This window comes from Canis aureus, chromosome 25, assembly GCF_053574225.1.
Source record: "Canis aureus isolate CA01 chromosome 25, VMU_Caureus_v.1.0, whole genome shotgun sequence".
NCBI lineage: Eukaryota > Metazoa > Chordata > Mammalia > Carnivora > Canidae > Canis > Canis aureus.
In genome coordinates, this window is record NC_135635.1 from 32,753,307 (window position 1) to 32,777,264 (window position 23,958).

Here is a 23,958-nt window from a genome sequence, read left to right on the forward strand (position 1 = left end):
ACAACAATAATAAAACCGCTTAAATGTATTATAAATGAAAGCCATAAGTACACTGAAGGGATTGAGAAAGAAAAAAAATGAACAAATGAGGGAGGGGTAAATGGCAGGGCAGGGAAGCAAAAATATTCACCATATTCAACCAATATGTTGTATAATGTACAAAAATTAATTCAAAAAGGATCATAGACCGAAATGTACAGCATTTCTATTTTTTTTAATATTTTTTTATTTATTTATGACAGTCACAGAGAGAGAGAGAGAGAGAGGCAGAGACACAGGCAGAGGGAGAAGCAGGCTCCATGCACTGGGAGCCTGACGTGGGATTCGATCCCGGGTCTCCAGGATCGTGCCCTGGGCCAAAGGCAGGCGCCAAACCGCTACGCCACCCAGGGTTCCCTGTATAGCATTTCTAGATGAAAACATTGGAATTCATAAAAATTAAGAGTTTCTGCTCTTTTTTAAAAGATCTTATGTATTTATTCATGAGAGACACAGAGAGAGAGGCAGAGACACAGGCAGAGAGAGAAGCATGCTCCCTGCAGGGAGCCCGATGCGGGACTCAATCCCAGACCCTGGGATCACCAGCTGAGCCAAAAGCAGATGCTCAACCACTGAGCCACCCAGGTGCCCCCTTTTTTTCTCTTTTTATTGAGTTTTTGCTCTTTCAAGACACTGTTGAGAGAATGGAAAGATAAACAATGGACTGCAAGATAATATCTGCAGATGAGATATCTAGTAAAAGTCTTATATCTATAATATATAAAGAACCCTTAAAACTCATTAAGAAGGATCAATACCTGAGAGACATCAGCAAGATGGCAGAATAGAAAGCTTGGCACCCTCCTTCCTCCCACAGACCCATCAATTCAACAGTAATACACAGACCAATTCCATTTGTGAGAAATCCAGAAACCAGATAAGAGGTTCCCACACTGTGTGCAAGTGCAAAAACATCCATATGAAAGCCAGTAAGAGAACTCAAGGACCCTCTCATCATAATCCCTCCCCTCTGGCACAGCACCACCTAACTGAGAGGAAGCCCTCAGTCCCTAGCTTGTTCCTAGGGAGGGAAGAAAAGGACTGAATGATGTACCCAACATTCTCACCTTTCTGAGGACTTCCCAAGGGACTGGTTTCTGTCTTGCTTGAGTTTGAGCACTGAGAACAGAGGCCCCACATTGGGAACCACTGAGAACAGAGGTAGCAGTCAGGACTACATATACACATCTCCCACAGATCCTCTTCCGGGTTCAGTGTACAGTGAAAAAAATGGAAACCCTCATAGCCTCGCTTCTCTCCCTGGGGAGGGAAGGAAGTGGACCTTGCATCCCACAATCCAACTATTGGGAAACTGTCTGAGGGACTGGCTTGTATCTTAACCTGAACGCTTCTTAGAATGTTGATAAGATACCAAGCATACTCTAGATGCCTGGAGGCTTATGAGAATAAAGGCAAACATTTGGACCAGCATTTACTCACCCACCAGAGTCCCCTACACTTGACTCAGCACAGCCCAATCAGGAAGATTCCCAGCTCCTAGGTAATCCCTGAAGAGGAAGACAAGAGACTGAAACATACATACAACATTCAGATTTTGAGGTGGCTGCCTGAGAACTGGTTCCAGTCTTGCCTGTCTCAGAGCACAGATGGAACCTGACATACTCTAGACATCTGGTGATCTCTGAGAACAAAAAGATCAGAGCTGCTGCTCTGGAAGATCTATGATATAGCAGACAGATACCAGAGGGAGGAAGGGATTATAAAATCCTGAAATAAGAAACCAGCAGATCCTTCTGATTGGGAATTTATACAAACAAGACCAGGGAAGACATACAGATAAAGAAAATTTGAGAGCCCCACCCCCCACATTTCTCTGGCAGGGCTGATTGGTAAGAGTCTCCTTCTGTATGAAGCCAGTCCAGGAATATTGGGAGAGGAGGTGTTTTTTCCAATGCACAGATCCCAATACAAAGAGTGAAGAAAAACAAAAAAACAGGGAAACATAGCCCCAGAAAAGGAACAAGCTAAATGTCCAGAAACTGACACTAATGAAATGTAGGTTTAAGAATTATCACACAGAGAATTCCAAATAACTATCATAAAAATATTCAGTGAGTTCATGGTAACAATGCATAACAAAATGAGAATCTCAACAAAGAGAGGTATAGAAAATAACCAAACTAAAAACTTGGAGCTGAAGCTTCAATACAACAGCTGAACTGAAAAATTGACTAGAGGGGTTTAACAGCAGATTAGCAAGCATAAGAAAAAAAAATGAGTGAACTCAAAGAAATGTCATTTGAAATTATCCAGCTGGAAGAACAAAAAGAAGAATGGAAAATTCGAGGGACTTAAGGTAGGCCATCAAATAGACCAATAGTATGGGAATCTCAGAAGGGGGGTGCAGAAGGAGAAGAAAGCTATTTTAAAAACTAATGGTCAAAAACCTTCATATTTCAGGAAAGAAATGGACATCCAGCTCCAAGAATGCCAACAGTCTCCAAAGAAAGGATGAATCTAAAGAAGTCCACACTGACCACAATATAATAATCAAACTGTCAAAAGCTAAAGACAAGGAGAAAATTTCTTTAAAAAGAAGATTTTAGGGACACCTGAATGGCTTAGTAGTTAAGCATCTGCCTTGGGCTCAGGGCGTGATCTGGAGTCCTGGAATCAAGTCCCACATCAGGCTCCCTGCATGGAGCCTGCTTCTCCCTCTGCCTGTGTCTCTGCCTCTTAAAATTTTTTTTAAAAAAGATTTTATTTATTCATTCATGAGAGACACACAGAGAGAGGCAAAGACGTAGGAAGACAGAGAAGCAGGCTCTCTGCGAGAAGCCTGATGCAGCACTGGATCCCGGAACCCCAGGATCACGACCTGAGCCAAAGACAGACGCTCAACCACTGAGCCACCCAGGTGCCTCAAAGAGAAAATTTCTATAGCAGACTTACAAGAAATGCTAAAGGCAGTTCTTCAACTTGAAACAAAAGGATTCTAAAAAGCAATACAAAAGCATACAAACCATAAAACTTGCTGGTAAAGGTAAATATAGAGAGAAATGCAGAATACTGTAATACTCCAACAGTGATGTGCAAATCACTTTTAGTTCAAGTGTAGAAGTTAAAATACAAAAGTACAAAAAAAAACTATAAGTAAAAGCTATAAAAATCTTACATGAAGTGGATACACAATAAAAAAAGATGTAAAATTTGGGCAGCTCAGTGGTTTAGTGCTGCCTTCAGCCCAGGACATGATCCTGGAGACCCGGAATTGAGTCCCACGTCGGGCTCCCTACATGGAGTCTGCTTCTCCCTCTGCCTATGTTTCTGCCTCTCTCTCTCTCATGAATAAATAAATAAAATCTTAAAAAAAAAAGATGTAAAATTTGGCATCAATAACATAAAGTGTTTGTGGGGGAGACATAAAAGTAGAGTCTTGTGACTAAAGAGTTTTTGTCAACTTAAAGCAGAGTGTTAAAAGTATAAGAAGTTTTATGTAAGAACTATGATAATTACAAAGAAAATACCTATAGAAATGCACAAAAGAAGGGGTGCCTGAGTGACTCAGTCAATTGAGGGTCCAATTCTTGATTTTGGCTTGGGTCATGATCTTGGGGTGGTGGGATTGAGCTCCATGTCAGTCTCCATGCTGGATGTGGAGCCTACTTAAGATTCTCTCTCTCTCTCTCTCTCTCTCTCTCTGCCCCTCCTCCTCCTTGTGCGCACTCTAAAAAGAAAGGACACAAGAGAAAGTGAGGAAATGAGAAAACAATCAAAGCATGCTACTCAAAAAGATGATTAATTTTTTTTTAAAAAAAAATCAATAAACCACAAAGGAAGACAGCAAGAGAGAAAAGGGACAAAAGAGCTACAAAAGAGATATCAAACAATTAATAAAATGGCAATAGGAAGACCTTCTCTCTCAATAATTACTTTAAATGTAAATGCATTAAACTCCCCAATCAAAATACATACAGTGGTTGAAAGGACAAAAAAAAATTTTTAAGATCCAACTATATGCTTAAAAAAATTTTAAGAGCCAACTATATTTATGGGCCTACTCTAGATTTAAGGGCACACAGAGACTGAAAGGAAGGGATGGCAAAAATACAGAGCAAAATAGGAGCAAATAAACTTCAACAGCATATTGTGAGGATCTTATACATGACCAAGTGGGAATTTTCGCTAGGATGCAAGGTCAGTTGAATGTAAGTAAATCAATCAGTGTAATATATTACAGTAACAGAATAAAGGGAAAAAAAATCTGATCATCTCAAAATATGCAGAAAAAGCCTTTGACAAAATTCAATATACTCCCATGATTAAAAACTTGCAACAGAGTAGGGGCATCTAGGTGGCTCAGTAGGTTAAGCATCTACCTTCAGCTCTGGTCATGATCCCAGGGTCCTGGGATTGAGCCCTCATTGGCTACCCTGCTCAGTGGGGAGCCTGTTTCTCCCTCTTCCTGCTGCTCCCCCTGCTTGTACTCTCTCTCAGGTAAATGAATAAATAAAATCTTTAAAAGAAAAAACTTGCAACAAAGTGGAAATAGAAGGAAATTACCTCAACATAACAAAGGCTCTATATGAAAAACTCCCAGCTAACTTCATACTCAACAATGAAAAACTGAAACTCCCTCTAAGGTCAGGAACAAGACAAGGATACTCACTCTTGCCATTTTTTTTAAGATTTTATTTATTTAAGAGAGAGAAAGAGCATGAGCAGGAGGAGGGGGCAGAGGGAGAGGGAGAGAGAAAAACTCAAACAGACTCTGCTCAGCGCGGAACCTAATGCAGGGCTTGATCTCATAACCCTGAGATGATGACCTGAGCCAAAACCAGCAGTTGGTTGCTGACCTGACCGAGCCACACAGGCGCCTCTAAGCTGCATTTCAAATGTATAAATTGTATTTTCCCGTGGTGATACTGTAGAGGAGGAAAAACTTTTCTTTGACCTGTGATCCCTGTGTGGATCTGAGAATGACAGTGACAAAGACAGATTAACAGGAGCAAAGCATACAAATTTTATTGAATTATGTACACAGAATTCTTCACAAGAGAATGAAAATGGAAACAAGTGACCAGAACAGGAAGTTTTTATATCTTTTGGGCAAAGAAACAATACATTTGTGAAGAAGTGACAAGACAAAGGGGTTTAGAACTAGGACTAGGAAAGATCCTTATCTTTCTTAAATAAAAGTTCATTTAACAAGGTTCGTTTTCAGATTCTTCTGGTGTTCTCTCTGGGCTGATAAAAGTCTGTCTCCAGTAAATGAATCTATTTCCTGCTTTCATGCAGAAAAAGCCACTTTTCTGCGTTTATTGCTTCTTAATTGCCTTCAGCTCAAATAACTTTTATTTCAAAGAGGCCTATATGAGGGCAGCATTCTGGTTTCCTTCAGTATATTTCAGTTTGTATATTGGAATACCATAGATTTTTAAAATAAATTAAAACTGAAAAGATGGAACACCTGAGTGTCTGCCTTTGGCTCAGGGCCTGATCCCGGGATCCCGGGATAGAGTCCTGTATCAGACTCCCCACAGGGAGCCTGCTTCTCCCTTTGCCTATGTCTCTGCCTCTCTCTCTGTCTCTCATGAATAAATAAATAAATCTTTTAAAAAATAAAACTGAAAAGATATTTTTCTACTGAGATTAGCTCCAATCTAAAGGTTAAATAGTTTAAAACTTTTAAAAGTTTAATAGTTTAAAAGTTTTAAATTCTTAAAAGGAACAGTCTGGCAAGATTTTGTGTACATAGATTTTGCAGAAATTGGGAATAGAAAGCTCCTTTTTATTTAAAAAAAAGGTAATGTTTATTAAGTGCTTAACAAATGTACCAATTAATTTCATAATTATATGATACTAAGAATGATGATATGTTCTTTGGATGATAGACATAGCATGGTGACATTTGGACAAAAGGCAGAACTTTTGTTACTTTCAACTCCAAACTAGAGCCAGTTGCCATGCAAGGCCATACAGCTTGTGCCCAGGACAGGTCAGGAAGCAGAGCTGAAAGGGCTGGGTGGTGTCAGCTCGGTTATGCACCTTCCTAGGGATTGGGTATTTTGATTAATTCCAAGGACCCAAAGAAGAACAGGCCATCCCTGGACATGAGGTATCTGGGGGACCTCTGATGGTTGGGTACTGGATACCACAATCCAAGGGTGCTAGAGCCTGATGTGTAAGTAATCGGGGCAAGGGTTTAGCAAACCACCTGCAAGGGGAATGGAAAGTTTGTAGCTCTCACTTCAAAACTGAACCAGGAGAGCACATGTGAAATAGTATGTTATGCAAATATTGTCAAATCTCTTTACCCCTTGAACTCATAAAACATCTATGAGGTTTAGCATTAGGTAGGTAGTAGCATTATTATTCCCATTACACTTATGAGAAAACAAAGGCACAGAGATGAAGTTCAAAGAGAAGTTAGTTAGAGACAAAGTGAAGATTTGAAGCCATATGATTTGGCTCTAGAAGCCACATAAGTCAATCACTATGTTTCACTGACCAGAATAAGGGAGGGAGATCAGGTGGGAAGTAAACATAAGTGATGTCCTCAAGCTACCAATTCCTGAGTCAAAGAGGTGTTTTGTGGAAAGCATAATGGATGGAAAGGAAACTCATTCTCTTAAGAGCATCAGATTTTTTGCATGTAAAGCTAGTGAAGCAATTTGGTTGAAAGGAAGACCCAGGGACCAGATTTGGAGATTAAAGAGCAATCTTTCTACTTGTACTCAACTTCCTGTTTATCTGGAAAGGCTTAGTGGAATCTCTTTTTTAGAGTGAAGGGCATTTAAAGTCACTCTCCTGTTGGAGCCATCAAATTCCCATAATTCATACTGTTAGATAATCCATCTACACTGGAATTCAATTCCATGCAACCCAGTATTTGGGGCTACTCTGAAGGAAAGCAAAATTCATTTAAGATTTGCTTTTGGTTTCAAGGTTATTTAAGAAGAGTAAACATATATAAAATAGAAAATAAGGACCAAACTGTGTGCTATAAAGAATAATTTCAGGGTTTGCCTGGGTGGTTCAGTCAGTTAAGTATCCACCTTCAGCTCAGGTCATGATCCTGGAGTTCCAGGGTCAAGCCCCATATCAGGCTCACTGCTGAGTGAGGAGTCTCCTTCTCCCTCTGATGGGTTCTCCCATCCTCTCACTCACTGTCTTTCAAATAAATAAATAAAGTCTTAAAAAATAAAAAGAATAATTTCAGGAAGGAAAAGGTCAACATGGCTCAAAGCAGCTTCAGGATTAGAGCACATTCTTCCCTCTTTGAACTCCTACAACTGCTACCTGTGTGGCACTTGGTATTGTTCTGACTTGTTCATTGCAGTAATCTGTGTACTTATGCAAATCCCACTACCAGATAGTGAGTTCTTCTTCCAAGGAAGTGGCTACAAGCCTTCTAATAGAGATTCTGATAGTATCTGGCATAGTGACTTATTTTTTGCTAAGCTCTCCAAAGTGTTTATTGAACATAGCTGATGTGGGTATGGGGCTGAGCCTTAAATGACAGATTGGTTTGGAAAGTAAGGGAAGAAAGGAATAAGCTAAGAGAACAAGCTCATCAAAAATGGAAAGAAAGAGCAAGATATTTCAGACTCATGGCAGACCAGAAGAAGGCTCACACAGGAGAGATGAGATGAGACAGAAAGGCATGGAGTCATATTGTGAAGATCAAACAATGAAATTGGAACTTCCTAACATATGCTGGTGGCTTTCAACAACACAGGCTAGGGGGAGTTTGAATCTTCTGGGAAGTTTATAAAATCCCAGTCCAGAGAAGATCAGATTGATAGGAGGGGTGTCAAGCAACCATGAGCATTTGAAAATGCTTCCTAGATGATTTATACACCCAACTGGTGTTTTTGGCATGGAAGAGGATTTGAAAAAAAAGTGTAACAATAGGTCCGAAAATAACATGAATGGAACTGTTAATCAATATGTTCATTTAAAGTGAGAAAGCGGGGATCCCTGGGTGGCTCAGCGGTTTGGCACCTGCCTTTGGCCCAGGGCACGATCCTGGAGTCCCGCGTCAGGCTCCCGCATGGAGCCTGCTTCTTCTTCCTCCTGTATCTCTGCCTCTCTTTTTCTCTATGTCTATCATAAATAAATAAATAAATCTTTAAAAAAAATAAAAAATAAAGTGAGAAAGCTTGATCTAAAATATGCTTTATGTCTTGAAGTATACAAGAGCCAATTTAAAACTCTGGATTCTGATTACAAGATTGTCATAAAAATTTTCGAAAATACCGACATGGAAGAAAAAAATCACTCCAAATCCTACAATACAGAAACATCCATTATAATACACTCATATAATTCTTTCCTTTGCTTAGCCTGCTACCCCTTCCCCCATTAAAAAATGCATCCATTTGGACATATAACTTCATATGTATATGCATGTAGTGAAACAAATTCAGTTTGGATACAATGGGCAATTGAGGCCCATCCTTCTTCCAGCCACACTGCCCTTTCATTAAACTTGCAAAAGCATGTCCTTTGTATTAAACCATTTCATTTTTGGGCTCTGCTTATAGCATGATGATGGGATTTTACCATATGATGCATTTTATCTTAACAGTGTCAATGCAACTTGGCCCTCCCTGCAGTGTTTACCTAGGGGAAGCCATGCTGACCAAGAAAGTAGTCTCTCCCATTCTCCATGGCTCCTGCTGTCATCTGGACATCAAAACAATGGTTGAATGGCCCCAAGTCTCACAAATACCTTCTGAAATTAGCTTCTTCTGCCTCGGTCTAAAGCCCTTTCTCTTCCAAGAGCTCAAATCAAGTTAACGAGGTAGGCAAGTTATGGCAGAGATACCACGCTTTTCTCCCTCTTCCTTCTTCCACCACCTTGCTCCCAAGTGCCCACACATGAACCTGTAAACCTACTACTCCTCTTGGTTTCCTTCCTCAGTACAAACCAACTCAGGTAGATGGCTACATACAGGCTCGTGCATGCATCAGACACATCCAAACATGAATTCTGGTTTAGCCCAGCCCAAGATCCTACACTACCTAAGCATAGTTAGGAAGATCATTCCCTAAAAGATAAACAATAAGAGGATGGGCTCTGGGACTGTTAATAGATTACCCCTGAGTCATTTGTTTTCATAGCCGATTTTTAAAAGTACGACTCGTTATTCAAGAGGAGTTATCAGGATGTAGAAAACCATTGCTCAATGTATTTGGCAATGAATATGCCCATTATGGTTTTTTACGCAACTTTACTTCTGTTGTGTAATTCCTGTTGACATAGTGTACCAACCAAGTTGCTGGGTAACAGGTGCTGAACAGAAAAGCACCTACAAGTGCTTTAAATGGTTGTCAACCACAGCAAGGAATCCATCTGCCCTGTATTATGAAGCATGCAGCTTGAGAAGTGCATTTGTGTCCCAGAGCAAGGAGATGAAGCAGGAAGAAAATGATGTAAAATGTTGGGGTTCAGGAGCCAATAATTAAGAATTCTTGAGACATCTTCAGTGCAAAAAGGTGGTTTTATTAAAGCAGAAAGAACTATCCTGGGGTTGTGAGGAATGACTGATTATAAAATTTCAAGTTGGGAGGGGGTTAGGGATAACTTAAATCTCTCAGAAATTTGGAAGCAAGGTTTCCAGGACCTTGAGGGGCTAGCTGTCATCAGGTTAAGGTCACTTACAACTGTCTAGTAAGCCATGAGTCATGAGACCCTTTAGAGGTCTATCAGTGGGCCATATGCTTGCAGGATGATTGCTAACATACATCTTGGCATTGGCAGGGGCAGACAGGTCTAAACAAAGGAAGCTTCCAAAGGGATTTTTATATGTTAAAGAAGATGTACAGGATCCTGGATGTCTTGCTAATGTCAAGCTAAGTTTGCATTTGCTGCACTTAGAGAAGTATTAGCAATCCAGGCAGTTGAGTTCCTGGAGATAGTTACCTGCCTGTCTTAAGTACTTATCAATGGGCTGCAAAGGAAATTTAATTTTTTTTTCTCTTGCCTTTGTTCTTCACCTCAGAAAATACAGTCCTGCCAGTGAAAGCACTGAGGCCAAGCCACCCCTGGGTTACACAACCCAACTGAGAACACAGCAATTTGATCCCTGAATTTGGGGTCTTGAGTTACCAAACTGTGTGAAAGATTCCCCTCTCAATTATTACATAATGTCTTCCCCATTCTTCAGGCCTTAGTTTTGACTTGTCTGTCAGTTTAAGTATATCAAAATAATTTTTCAAAAATGGTTCCTAAAAGTTCTATTGTCTGAATCCTTGAAAATTTGTTACCATAATACCTGAACTAAAATTAATACAGTGTAAAACTTCATAGCCATAACCCTTTCTCTTTTCAAAAGCATGTAGATGATTCTTCAGTGGCAAAATTAATCTGATTTTTAATGCTCAGTAAGTAACATTCACCCTCCCTCATCATAGAATGTCCACGGTTTTGTTTTTGTTTTTGCTTATGTGCAAATTCGGAAGCTACTATTTTCTTAGTAGGTGGTGTGTAGTTACACCCAGGGAGAGAACCACCTTTTTTTTTTTAATTTATTTTTTATTGGTGTTCAATTTACTAACATACAGAATAACCCCCAGTGCCCGTCACCCATTCACTCCCACCCCCCGCCCTTCTCCCCTTCCACCACCCCTAGTTCGTTTCCCAGAGTTAGCAGTCTTTACGTTCTGTCTCCCTTTCTGATATTTCCCACACATTTCTTCTCCCTTCCCTTATATTCCCTTTCACTATTATTTATATTCCCCAAATGAATGAGAACATATAATGTTTGTCCTTCACCGACTGACTTACTTCACTCAGCATAATACCCTCCAGTTCCATCCACGTTGAAGCAAATGGTGGGTATTTGTCATTTCTAATAGCTGAGGAATATTCCATTGTATACATAGACCACATCTTCTTTATCCATTCATCTTTCGTTGGACACCGAGGCTCCTTCCACAGTTTGGCTATCGTGGCCATTGCTGCTAGAAACATCGGGGTGCAGGTGTCCCGGCGTTTCATTGCATCTGTATCTTTGGGGTAAATCCCCAGCAGTGCAATTGCTGGGTCGTAGGGCAGGTATATTTTTAACTGTTTGAGGAACCTCCACACAGTTTTCCATGGGGATGAGAGAACCACCTTTTTTAAGAGAAAGCTTTTATAAGCCTGATATATGGTCTAGCCTCAGGAGCAGTAGACTGATGGATTAAGGCTGGAGAGAATCTGTTTTAAGAGAAGGAATCAGAGGGCTGCTGAGAGAGGGCAGGGAAGGGGTACCCAGAGTTTAGGTATTGGTGGTAGCATGGAAAAGGAGATTCTGTAGATATAAACCAGCTAGGAAGGGTTTAAAAAAGAGAAAGGGAGATAACCACCTCCAAATGGAGTCACTTATGCTAAGCCCCACATCGGTGAACCTTAGCTTAATATCTAACATAACTGTGGCTCCTACCTTTCCAGAGATGGTGGTTTTTAACCAGTTAACCTGGAATTACTAGGTCAGTACTAGTGAGGCAATCCCACTTCTCCTTCCCTTAGGAAGGCAACCTTTCCCAAAACAATGCACTCTGTGCAGAATAATTTCCTTTTTCCATTCCCTTTTTGCCTTTAAGAACCTCTCTTTTTCTACAGCTCAGTGGAGCTCTTTTCTGTTTGCTAGATGGGATGCTGTTTGATTCATGAATTGTTGCATAAAGCCAGTTTGATCTTTATATTTACTCAATTGAATTTTTATTATTTAACAGAAGTCAGTGAAGAGCAGACAGTATGTGTTTCTCAACAGAGAGAGTATTCAAATTTCTCTTGGCACCACTCCCTCAGAACTCCCTTCCCAGCCCACAGTTGTCTGGAAAATTAATATGCACAATTTATAACTCAATTTCCTGCATCCAGGAGATGCTCATCTAATTTACTCAACTGAACTGAAATAGGATCTTTCCATAGTTACATTTTCTGGAGTTTCTGGAGTTTTGACCTGGGTTAATAATGTTAATTCCTAGCCATTTTAACTGCCTAAAATCTTCTTCTTATTATCTTTGTTTAAAAAGATCAATAGTAGCCAGATTTATCAAGTATTTTTCATTTATGTACTGTTACATATCCATCGGGTTTAAATTCTTTCTTATAACCTGAAAGAAAAGCAGGGACACTTATCACAGGAATAGTTCACATCTACAGCCAAGGTTAGGTGCCACTAAGAAATGGTTCTGTTTGAAATGGTTTTTATTTGGCATTTGTACTTCTGTCTTTAGAATGAAGAGATGATGCTAAAATATCAACAGTAGAGAAAAAATAAATAGAGGAAGCCTGTGATAGCTACTCCAGGATGTAGCAACTTAATTTAGGAAAGAGAAAAGGAGGTTTAGAAACATTTTGAAAAAAGACCTGTCAGGCACCAAATAGCGTCTTTATACAATGCAGAAAATGCTCTGTGTCCTGAAAGTATTTAGAGGTGACTTTCTTAGCCTCTTTGGAGGGAAAGGTAGAGGATAAAATGCCTATCAGCAGAGTAAAAAGTTCATGTTTGTCATCTGTAGAAAAAATAATAATATACCACTGAATCACTATTCAACTCTTTTAATTTCTCATCTCTGCTGCAGTAAACTATTCCTGATGTACATCTCACCCCTATGCCATGACCCTAAAGCCAAAATATGTCAGTGACCTTACAATTACTGATGTGTGACAGCCCCTCTTCTTTTTGTACCCAATTTACAAGATACCTGCAGTCTGGAAATTACAATGGGTGGCAGTTTATAGAAAGGGCAGGCAAGTACGTAGAAGAAAGGATGGGCAAACAATACAGAACTGTGTTATAAGTAATCAAAATGAGCTCTACAAGCATCAATCCCAAGCCCAGGATTTCTGGGCAATGTCCACCCTGTCTTTGGTTCTGTAGCAATTTAAACTCTGTATTTTGACACCTATAGATCAATGGTAAGTTTAACCACGAAAACAACCCACACATAATGATGGAGAGAAAGAATATAAAAGTAAAGAAAAATTAGTTACAGACAATAATATAGAATTGTTGGATAGTGGTCTAAAACATTACCCTACACATTTTTCTTCTGAGAAACTGTTTAATCTAGCAAATCTTCCATCACTCTATTTATTCCAAGAATCTAAGGCAAGGCTCAAGGGAGGAAAAATGAAAAAAACTGAAAGATCAAAGAGTAAAATTTGTGGCTTTTGAGGTCTTGAGTAGACATAGACCACAGTCTTCAAAGTTATAAAGTTGTAAGATCTATGTGTCTGGGAGAGGAAAATAATTTAAAATATTCAAAAACTTGGTTTGGAAAGTTGAAAGACATAGATTGAAATAAAAGGTCATACAGCATATTCAAGAACCACATATTGGAATAAGAATTATAATAATGTTGAATTAGTTCCTATCCAAAGAAGTAAAAAGTTTGAAGAGCTGGTAAGAGAAATGCATAGTGGGTTGATGGCCAGGACCTCCCTTCCTCCAGGAGGTGAGTCGCCTATTTGATGGGTGGGGCAGCATGTGGAAATATTTGGTAATAGAAACTCAAGACAGGTCTAGAATTACCAGAGGAGAGGAACTTTAAACTTATTCTGTTTAAACTTTCCAGAATATAGTTCATGAACTTGCAAACCTTATAATGGAGCTACATGTCCTACTCGGCATCTGAGTTGTAGAGTAGCAATGACTGGGGGAAGGGTCTGGGGAAGTGACCCTGTGGATAGGCTTGCTGATTGACACACTAGACTAGAGTATTTTTGAGTCCCTACTACCATACCCCAGGGATCAGAGAGACCCAATAGAATCCAAGTCTGGATGGAAAGGTTGCCAATGGTATCAGGTATCAGCTAGCTGCCTACTAAAAATCTTGTTTCCTTACTGAGAGGTAATGTTCCAGCTGCAGGCTGCATTTCTCAGCATTTTTGACATGTAAGTATGGCAATATGTCTAATATTGCCAATGGAATATGAGCAAAAGTGATTAAAAAGCAGGAGTGCATTCCCCATACTCTTTCCTCTTCTTCTAGCTAGAAGAAAAGGATCCAAGGCCCTAGGGTCATTGTTTCTGCACCCAGTTTGCCAACCATAATGAATTCACAAGGCATACCTAGAATATATTAAATATTCACAGGAAATAGTGCTATCAGTAGAACACACCATAATGAACTTTGAAGGTGTATATGGGATATCATAGATTTTTAACGAAAACATAGTACTGTCCCAGGACATTGAGCAAACTATTATTATTAAATTGTTTGGTGCTCACTACTATATAAAAGGACCATTATATATTTCTTTTGATCTGCAGCCCTAAGAATATGTTACTGAGACTCTAAGGACACTGTGAACCAAGAAAGTTTGGGAACTTTCTAAGTCTGCCTTAAGGAATGGTGGTACCACAAGAAGAAAGGAGGCTGGGTTTCTAAATTTCTAAATGAGGGAAAGCCACATACATATTAAGAACTCCCACATAAAAAAAAAAAAAATTCCCACATCAAACGGGGATATGAGCCAGACATTAACTTCTGATGTATTAGCCCACTGAACTTTTAGAGTTTATTTGTCACAGTGGCTAGTATTACCCTAAATAATACACAGAATGTTTAAGAATCTAGATACAAGGCCAAGAACCGCAGATAAAGGATCAGAAGAGAGAAACCACATGTCAATGGAGACCACCAAGCCAAGAGGATGACTCACAGAGTAGATGCCTCTTATTGATGCCAATACATAAGCCCCCTGAAACTAAGATCAATGACAAGGAAATGGGGGAAGGATAAGGAGAAGGTGAAGGATACTAAAGACCTTAGCCCAAGTGAGACTGAGCAACCTAAAATTTGATGAGTGGGTGTTTGAATGCTAAGTATACGTTGAAAAAGAAATAAATTCACATTATGTACATTTCATTCTGGAACTGTAAAATTTGAATCCATCGTATATATGTTGTACCAAGGAAAGAAATACAGAGGTTGCTGTCTCTGTTTCTATAACTGGGTCACCCAGCTACAGACTGGGGCCACCATCTCAGCTGGTTGGGGTTGTGTGTCCATTGGGGTAAAGAGCCTTAGTCCCTGGTGGTGCTGCCTAGGTGAGGTCACAGTACATTCATTAGTCCTTTGGTAGGACATGACAAGTCCAGGAACTCCCCTGAACACCTTCTACCACTCCCTCCTACTATTGTGTAGCCATATTTCCACTCCACTGTCAGGCTTAATCACTCTAACCAACACTATAATCCTATTTGTGCCCCTCCTTTTTTTTCCAGAGAAGTCCAATGAAGACCAGGCAGCAACTTTGAATTCCACTTCGCTATAACTATTACTGTGTCTCTTGGTGGAAACATGCCTCCTCCCTTGCTCACTGAAACTTCTAAATCAGTGGAGTCCAGACCCATGAAAAAGTAGTACCAGGAATAAGATAATGGATAGCAACCTACCCCAAACCACACATGTCTACTAGAAAAGTGATGAAAACACCTCATAGTCAAACATCTTCCGTGGTCCTCCCCCCCCCCCTCAGCTTTGGTGTGAGTTTTGCTGCTCATTTCCCTCCTAGATATGTAAACACGGCCAATTTATCATCATCCAATCCAGTGATTCTCAACTGATGACAATTTTGCCCCTTAAGGGAACATTTGGCACTATCTGAAGTCATTTGGAATAGTCACAACTCGGAGGCAGGATATTGGCATTTAGTGGATACAGGCCAGGGGATGCACAGGACAACCCCCTCAACAAATTATTATATGATCCAGAATGTCACCATGCTGAGGTTGAGAAATCCTGATGGAGTTAATTTATTTGCATAATCTGCTTCCCCCACTAGAATGCAAGCTTTGTGAGAGCAGGGGCTTTGTCCATCGGATTTGTTATTCTATGTCTGGAACAAGGAAGTCAACAAATATTTGATGACTTCCTAAGAGATGAATGAGTGCCTCATAGGGCACATTAAGTATTTTTATACACATGATCACATCCAAACACTTGGCTCCTTGGATTGGAAAGGTTAGTAAGGTGAAGGAGGGTGGTAGAAGGTAGCATGACTAAAATATCTGGGGTGGCACAACTTCTTTGAATGTCCTAACGTAGCTCACTTCCCACGAAGGCTAACTAAAATGCTCATAATTTTCCTCCACTTTAATTTTGGAGTTTGAAGAAATATGGGCAGTTTTTACAATGTCCTCAATTTTTCCATTCGTTGAGTGATATTATCATCCAGGCACCATCGTAGGTGCTGTCACAGAACCACACGATGACTTAGGACTTGTGTTCAACCAAGTGCACAGAGATGTGATGTAATTGTTCGAGATCTTTCCTATCAATTATAAATGTATTTCCCCCTCTAGGACAAGTGCTTCTTGTCCTCCCTTCTCCCCTCGGCAGCTCAGTGAAGTTTGGAAGAAAGGCCACGGGGGAAGGCCAGCTCTGTAGTAGGAGGGAGTCCATCCTGGGATCCCACAACCATACCCCAACCCTAGGTCTATTGCAGCACTAATGGCCACTTCCGAGCACCTGTTATTTGTACAGTTTGTCCCTCCTCGCCTGTGGCAGGTCATGCTCCTGACGGTCTTTATTTATATCCCTGGCACCTGGCACACAAGATGGGTTCAATAAACACTTCTTGAAGAAAAAAAAAATAATAAAACGCCTTTCACCTACTTCACAATGTCACCTAGGGCACCCTTTGCCAACTTCACAATGTCACCCAAGGCATGGTGTCGCCTACTTCACAATGTCAAACCTACCCAGCACAGAAATGGGGACTTCACGGGGGGCCCAGAAATAGACCGCGTTGCAGCCTGGTCGGATCCACATTCCAGCGGTGGCTCCAGCCAATGAAGAGAGAAGCAGGGGACCCAAGGTGTTGGGCTGCGGCAGGTGGATTGGGGTGAAAGAGCCGGAGACGGAGGAGCGCCGGGCGCCGAGGCCCAGGGCCGGGGAGGAGAGCAGGGGCATGCAGGTCACCGCTGCGCAGGGCGCCTGGTCCCCGCCGCAGACGCGTGGCCGACCCCGGCGGCAGAGGCGAGCGGGTTGAGGTGCACCGCCTCGCCCAAGCCCAAGCCCAAGCCCAAGCCCAAGCCCCAGCCCCAGCCCCGGGCCGGGCCGCAGAGACAGTGGCAGGTGGCGTCGCCAGGGCCCAGGAGAGCGGCTGGGAACATTCTCGGCGCGGCCCACAGGGGGCCAGCGGGGCACGAAGGACCGGCCTTGCCCAGTGGGGCCAAGGTCCTTCCCAAGGCCACGTGAGGCTGCCTCGCCCCTAAAAGCCCCAAACCGGCAGGGCCGATGGAAGAGTAAGGACGCCCGGACCTCGGAGACGCCGGCCCCGGAGCCGCTCCCGCGACAGCCGCCCGGTCCGCGGTCCGCCCCGTCCGCCCCGCGATGCCCCGCCGCGCCCGGAACGCGCGCCTGGAGCCCTGCCCGCCGCTGCTGCCGCTGCTGCTCCTGCTCCTGCTCCTGCTGGCCGCCGCCGTGCCGCAGGGCCGGGCAGGTGAGCCGCGCCCCAGACCCCGGGCCCGGCACCGCGGGAGGGGCGCGCCCCGGCTCCGAGGGTGGACCCCACGGGGCGCGCTTCTGCGGGGCGCGGGGGCGCGGAGGGGAGCTCGGGGGGCTCGGGGGGCTCGGGGGCTGCCGGGGAAGGGCAGGGGCCGTGCCAACTTGGGAGGTGTGGGCCAGAACCCTGGGCGGGCAAGTCCGCTCGCTCCCTCCCGGCGGCCCGCGGCTGGCGGAGCCTCCACCGGCCCGAAAAGCGCAGCCCAAGGACGTCCAAATATATGTACTCACATCACAGAGGTAGGACTCCGGCCGCCAGTTTTGGTTTCTTTTCTTAACTGCCAGTGACTTTGGTTTAAAGTTGAGGGCAGCCCGGGATTGTCAGCCTGCTCTGTGCCGGGCACCGGGCTAAAGGGCTTTTCGCGCAGTGCTTACCATAAACCCTAAAGAGGATTGTGATCCCCATTCTGCAGAACATCTGAAATTGAGGAAAATTCAGTAGCTTCGGTAAAGAGGCACAGCAAGTGAAAGCAGAGCTGAAATGCCAAGCGGTATTTACTTAACTACTCCTCTCTTAGTGAAACAGGTTTTCTCTCTGCAGGTATTGACAGCAATCTGTACCCTTTGCCAAACAAACAAACAAACAAACAAACAAAACTGGATTTGTCAGTTTTCTTCCTAATGGATAAGAAGACCAAGATTAACCGTAGAAACTTGAAAGGCTTCAACAATAATATTAAGAGAGGATTACATTTGTTTTCTTTCCTAGGCCCTTTTCTGTGCTGACCTAGTGCAAGAATAAGGTGGGGTTCGGGAGAGTGAATTCCTTCCCAAATGAATGTACTGATTCTTATTACACCACCTCCTATCAACAAGTGACCGCAGTTAGCAGATTTCAAGGCCTTTGCTTTCGCAACTTGCTCCCTTACCACTCATAAATCTTTCCAGTCTTTTAAACTGCCTGGGGCTTTAGGATCAGAAGCCGTGCACCCCTAGGCTCCTGACTCTTGACTTACCTGCGCATCCTGTGCCTTGCCTGCGCTGCGGACCTGGCATTCATGCCACCCTTTCAGCCCCAGGAAACTGCTCCTTTCAGACATAGCTGGGACAGGCTAGAAAGGGCTCCAGAAATGGAAATGGCTTTTTGTGTCTGGAATGTTGAGGGAAACCCTTCTAACTTTTCTGTTCTTTTGGATCATTTGGATTGTTTGAAATGTTTGTTGGATGGCAGGGACAGCCTGAGGAGTGAGGTGGAGATACTGGTTTCCTACAGATGAGACGCTGTTGATTCAAGATGACAAAACCTGGCCAGAAACAGCTGCTTAAACTGAGTCCCCCAGATAATCAGCTGACGCTGTGCCAGTTTGGTCGAAGACTGAGGGCATTTCTGGGGCCAGTGATGTTTGACAGCACTGTGCCTGGCAATCCAGAAAAGACTTCTTTTCATGCCCTTGAGGAACAACTGGTGAAGCCTCCCCCAACTGTTAGGAACAGATGTGGTCTGTTCCCTTTGTCCAACCCGTAGTAACCTGTTTTCCAGTACAGCTTTTGGCGGTTTGTCTCACGTTTCTACTAAGTCTAGTAGCAACTTGCAGGCAGAGAATGGGGCCTTTGCTACCTCTTGTTTGTCATGTTTTCTCTGAAGTGCCCAGCGCAGTACTCTGAATTTAATGGGTACCAACACACACTAAGAGGATTGCATTTTCATCTCCCTGGAATGATCTTTATATCTACCAATGTGCACCTATTAATCTAAAAGCAAATAAGTTGTAAAAGTTACTTTGTAGTTTCATTGTTCCAGAAATACTGGCCAACAATCGCACATTCATCCTAGCCTGCCTTTCAAACTAGCATAGGCTTCAAATAGCATAGCATTGCCTTTATCCTTCCGGACTGAAAAGCCTCATATTTGTTTTTAGGATGTCTTCTATAATTTTTCTTAGTGATGTGTGTAGTGAAGTCACATCACTAGGGAAAGACATGGGTTGGTTACCAAGAGACTTACAAGGTGGCATGTGCCTTGGTAAAACTGGTTCCAAATCTGGCCCCTGGACTTGCAGGGCTAGACTCTAGAAATGCATTCTTTCCCCTGCTCCAGAGCCAATCAGATACAAAGAAGCTGATTCACCCTGATAGACACAGAAGTCTAGTCACCAAAACACCAATAATTACTTTTTAGCAGACTGGACATTTGTGTAACCTGCCCGGGCCACTTTCTTGTAATCAAATTACACAAGATAGAGAATATCAGGGGTTCTCAGTCTGGAGGCCTGATTCATTTGCTTCCCAGGAGTACTGATGCTTCAGTTGGCCTCTGGGTGCTCATTGACTGGACAGTGCTCCCCTGGCACAGCTGGCCCTTGACTCCAGGACACCACTTTTACCCAGCTCTCTCTCTCTCTGTGTATGTCTCTCATGAATAAATAGATAACATCTTTAAAAAAAATTGCACTTGAAGATGTGGCTAGAGAATTTATCAATGTTCTTATTTGTTTCTTTGCATTACTGCAAAACAGGAACTTACTCAATGGGGTAAAAGATGAAACTAAGGTAGTGAAAATATGAGGAAATTTTAATCTAAAACTTGCAACTCTGTGTCTGCACAAACAACAAATATCATGTTACAATCTTCCAGTGGGAAATTGTGAAAGGCCCCTCATCCAGAGCTTGCTCTGAAATGAGTGTTAGCCTTGCAAATGGTATAGTCTCAGCATACCAGGTAGTGGGGAGTTATTCACGCCAGCATTAGCAAACCCCCAATACCAAAATTCAAATCCACAACTAGAGATCAAGAACAAATACACAGAGACTCAATACCAATCTGTCTCGTTCCCAGCTGGTGGGGAAGTGTAGGATGGAGACAGCCACACAACCAAGAAAATGGTGTGTTAGGCCCAATGGAATCAGTACAATGAAAGATCAGATCTCTGATTCTCGAAGAGCTTGTAAGCAAATTCTTAAACCCAATACATACAAGTACGTATAACTAAAGAGTGATCTAGATGAATGGTGAGCTAAGAGTGCCGAGTCAGAAGGGAACAAAGCTGACTTTCTGTTGAGAGGACTTTTAGCAAGAACTCTGATTGAAGCTAGCAGTTCAGACTAGGTACGTTCCAAAGGGATGAAGGAAAAGAATTGTTCCAGATCCAAGCAAATCTTCAGCACTTTTTTGGATTAGTGTTTTGTTTCTTTGACACCATTTTTTTTTAAAGCAGTATCCCTTTCTACTTACCTTCTACAGTATGCCTTCCACCTCACATCCTCTCCCTGCCTTTGATCCTTACTTCGGCAGCTGAAATGTGAGGTGCCTCACCCTTGCCACCCTGCAGGCATGCCTTGCTCTCTGTGGCTTCTCTGGCACCATAACCATTTAGCACTGGAGCACTTGCAAACCTGAGAAGAGGGATTTAACGCCTCCATAGGGTAACTTTTGATCAGCACAGGATGCGCAAGGGTAGTTAAATGCTCATCCTTCCATCCCTGGATGGGGCCTCCAGGGGGCTTACCTACACCCTCCTTTGGGCCATCTCAGATTACACTTTTTTTTTTTTTTTGTAAATTTACTTTTTATTGGTGTTCAATTTGCCAACATATAAAATAACACCCAGTGCTCATCCCATCAAGTGCGCCCCCTCAGTGCCCGTTACCCAGTCACCTGCACCCCCCGCCCTCCTCCCCTTCCCCCACCCCTAGTCCGTTTTCCAGAGTTAGGAGTCTCTCATGTTCTATCTCCCTTTCAGATTACACCTTTGAATTAGCTTTCCCTCCTTCCCTGTCTCACTCTCCCCATTCCCCAACCCTGTTCCTGGGAGCACTTCCCAGAATAATTCCCCTTTCAGCAAGAGTCCTAGGCTCTGATTTCCATTGGAAGTGAGAACTGAAACACTTAGAATTTTGCTGCCTGGAGATTGTTTATCATGAATCAGTTATTTTCCTAGTGACTCTGAAGAAGAGTCAAAGCAAATCTAAAAACCAGCTATCAATTTACTGAGCCCTTTCAAAGAAGGGACGTGGAATGCCAAGGTACACTGAGAGATACAAAGAGATTATGTTCCATGGACATAAATGAGAAAAGCCATTCAAGGATCAGAATCAAAACTGTCAGCTAAACTCAATCTAAATAGATTAAATCGCCGTCTTAATTTTTTAAATATTTCCTCTCACATATTCTGCATCTGCTCTCTTATGCTTCTTCCTCTTTTTCTCTACCTAACTTACTGAATAAATTAGGTAAAATTGCATTGCTCCAGGTTAAAAACCACTCACTCTATCATTAACCAAGTGCCTGGAAAAATAGATTCCAAATATGGGAAAGAGTGATGTAGGCCACTTATGGCTATTTTACAAATTCTAAGACAGGGTTAGGATTTTTTTTTTCCAAATGGAAAAAACTCCTAGAAAAAAACTAGAATATGCAAGTAAATAAATTTACTTTGGGTGTTTGGATTTTTATGTAGAGAGTAATATAAATATAAGTATAAAAATGAGGCTTCCTCCATCTGTTTTTATAAAGTAACATTCCCATTGATTCAACAGATATTTACCAAGTATGTTGATTTTGAAGATGTTGCTGTTGAAGATCTTAAATCTCATTTCCCCTTGGGGGAAATACCAACACATGGCATTTGCCCTTGGGCGTCTGAAGGGGCGTCATTCCGTAAGCCCCTTCCCTGAGTTTGAGGACATAATGACTTGAGTTCTTTTATATTAACTTCTGTGGATGTTCTGATATATTTTGTTTTCATTGGAACACACACAATTAAATAGACTCATCACAGAAACAGTATTGTGCCGGGTACAGCACTCCAAGGATACCCAGCAGTAAGCAGGACCCGGCTCTGCCTTCAGAGTGTGTATAGAGTCTAGACTGGGATTTGAAGTATGCGATACTGTTCTACCTTTTTTGCTGTTCATCTTTTCATGACATCTGTCTCCGAACACGGAGATGTTGTAAAAAAATAAATAAAAATAGAGAAGTGGGGCACCTGGGTGACTCAGGCAGTTGATGTCTGCCTTTGGCTCAGGTCATGATCCCGGGGCCCTGGGATGGAACCTCACATCAGGCTCCCTGCTCAGCAGGAATCTCTGCCTCTCTGTCTGCCTCTCCCCCAGCTCATGTTCTCTCTCACACTTTCTTTCTCTCTATCTCTCAAATAAATAAATAAAATCTAAAAGAGAGAGAGAGAGAAAGTAAAATGGTTTAAACTATTAAAGGATTTAAGAAAATCAGAAAGTGGCATGGTACCATGGTACCAGGAAAACCAAAAGATTCAATGCATAGAGAAAACATTGAGGAAGGGAGGACATGAGTTAGGGATGGGGTAAGAAATCTCTTCAGATTTTGGCTTACTTCACCAAGCACTTGCTAAATTGGCCAGTTTGTTAACAGTACGTTTTTATCATTGAATTCCCTTAAGGGAAAAGGTTTTTTTAATGCTTGGAGGTGCACTACTGTCAAAAAAAGCACCGATTTGCAGAAGTGTATTATTTGTGGTGAGGAAATTAGGTAGTGCCAGCAGCAGTGAAAACACAGTCCTTGATTGCTTGGATGGAGAGCAAGTCAAGGTTTATGGCAAAAGGGGCCATTGGAATGGAAAGTGAAGTTAGGGAAGACCATGGTATTCAATGAGAAATGCCAAGAATTTGGAGAAGGGAACAGAGCTAAAATTGTGCCATGTGGATAGAACTGAAAGGGAAGAGGCCAAGGCTGGTTCACCTTCCTTCTTCCCTTTACAGTTTCTGTTTATGACTCTGCCCCTGCTGTAGCAGCTTGTGGCTGCTATGTTTCTGGTCAGACATGCTTTCTTCATTTCCCTACAAGACTCCCTGGAGGTGAGGGTGGAAGAGAAAGTGTGCAGAAAGCTAGGGAAAGGTTGAGGCTATGGCACTGTGATCCCAAATCAATTTGGAAAACACACTTATTGTATTTGGAAGAAGGAAAGTTTCTTTGAGTGCCACCCACAATTGTCAAATTGTGGCCAGTTGACTTTATTATCAATTAGACTGTTACTTGTCCCCAGAAGTCTGTTAAACTTTTGTGAACCTGTTTCTGTTTATGAATGTCATTATTTCCACTTAGCCCTTTTTAGAGAAAGTCCACCATTATGGTCATGACTTTACTCAGAGGTAAATTAGCTTTGCTACTCAGGATCATTCTTTAAGGGCCATAGCGTTAGCATTAGCATGAATGTAATTAACATTAGTTTTTAAGCCTGACCAAGACCCAGCCAATTACCCAGGCCCCTTGGGACAAGGTGCTATGCTATTCTAGCATTCAATAGACAATGTTGGCACCAAAAAAAAAATAAAAAAAGTTCAGTCAACTTTTAATGTTGACCATAGATAACCCCACATAAAATTTAGTCTGAACTTTCTGTTATTTTAACCATTGAAAACACCATATGTCCGAAAACACATTCATATTCCCTCCCAGACCTATATCCCATCTGCTCCCTCTCTCAATGAGGGAATGAATGATACACTAACATCCATTCACTGAGT

General features: G+C 42.2%; 1 protein-coding gene and 1 long non-coding RNA gene across 3 annotated transcripts in view; one reads left to right on the forward strand and one right to left on the reverse strand.

Moving 5' to 3' along the window:
- The window catches only part of LOC144297186 (uncharacterized), a 66,278-nt gene that overhangs the window by 14,608 nt on the left and 27,712 nt on the right, over nucleotides 1–23,958 (reverse strand). The window lies entirely within an intron of this gene.
- PLBD1 (phospholipase B domain containing 1) overlaps nucleotides 17,048–23,958 on the forward strand; it is a 52,105-nt gene continuing 45,194 nt past the window's right edge. Inside the window, exon 1 of one of the 2 annotated variants that reach the window (XR_013364263.1) lies at nucleotides 17,048–17,455. Coding sequence is in view for 1 of the 2 variants with exons in the window: in XM_077870997.1 (XP_077727123.1) it covers nucleotides 17,347–17,455 (109 nt within the window). In the remaining variant the exon portion in view is untranslated. The remainder of the gene's footprint in view (nucleotides 17,456–23,958) is intronic. The other variant, XM_077870997.1, reaches the window with a different exon arrangement.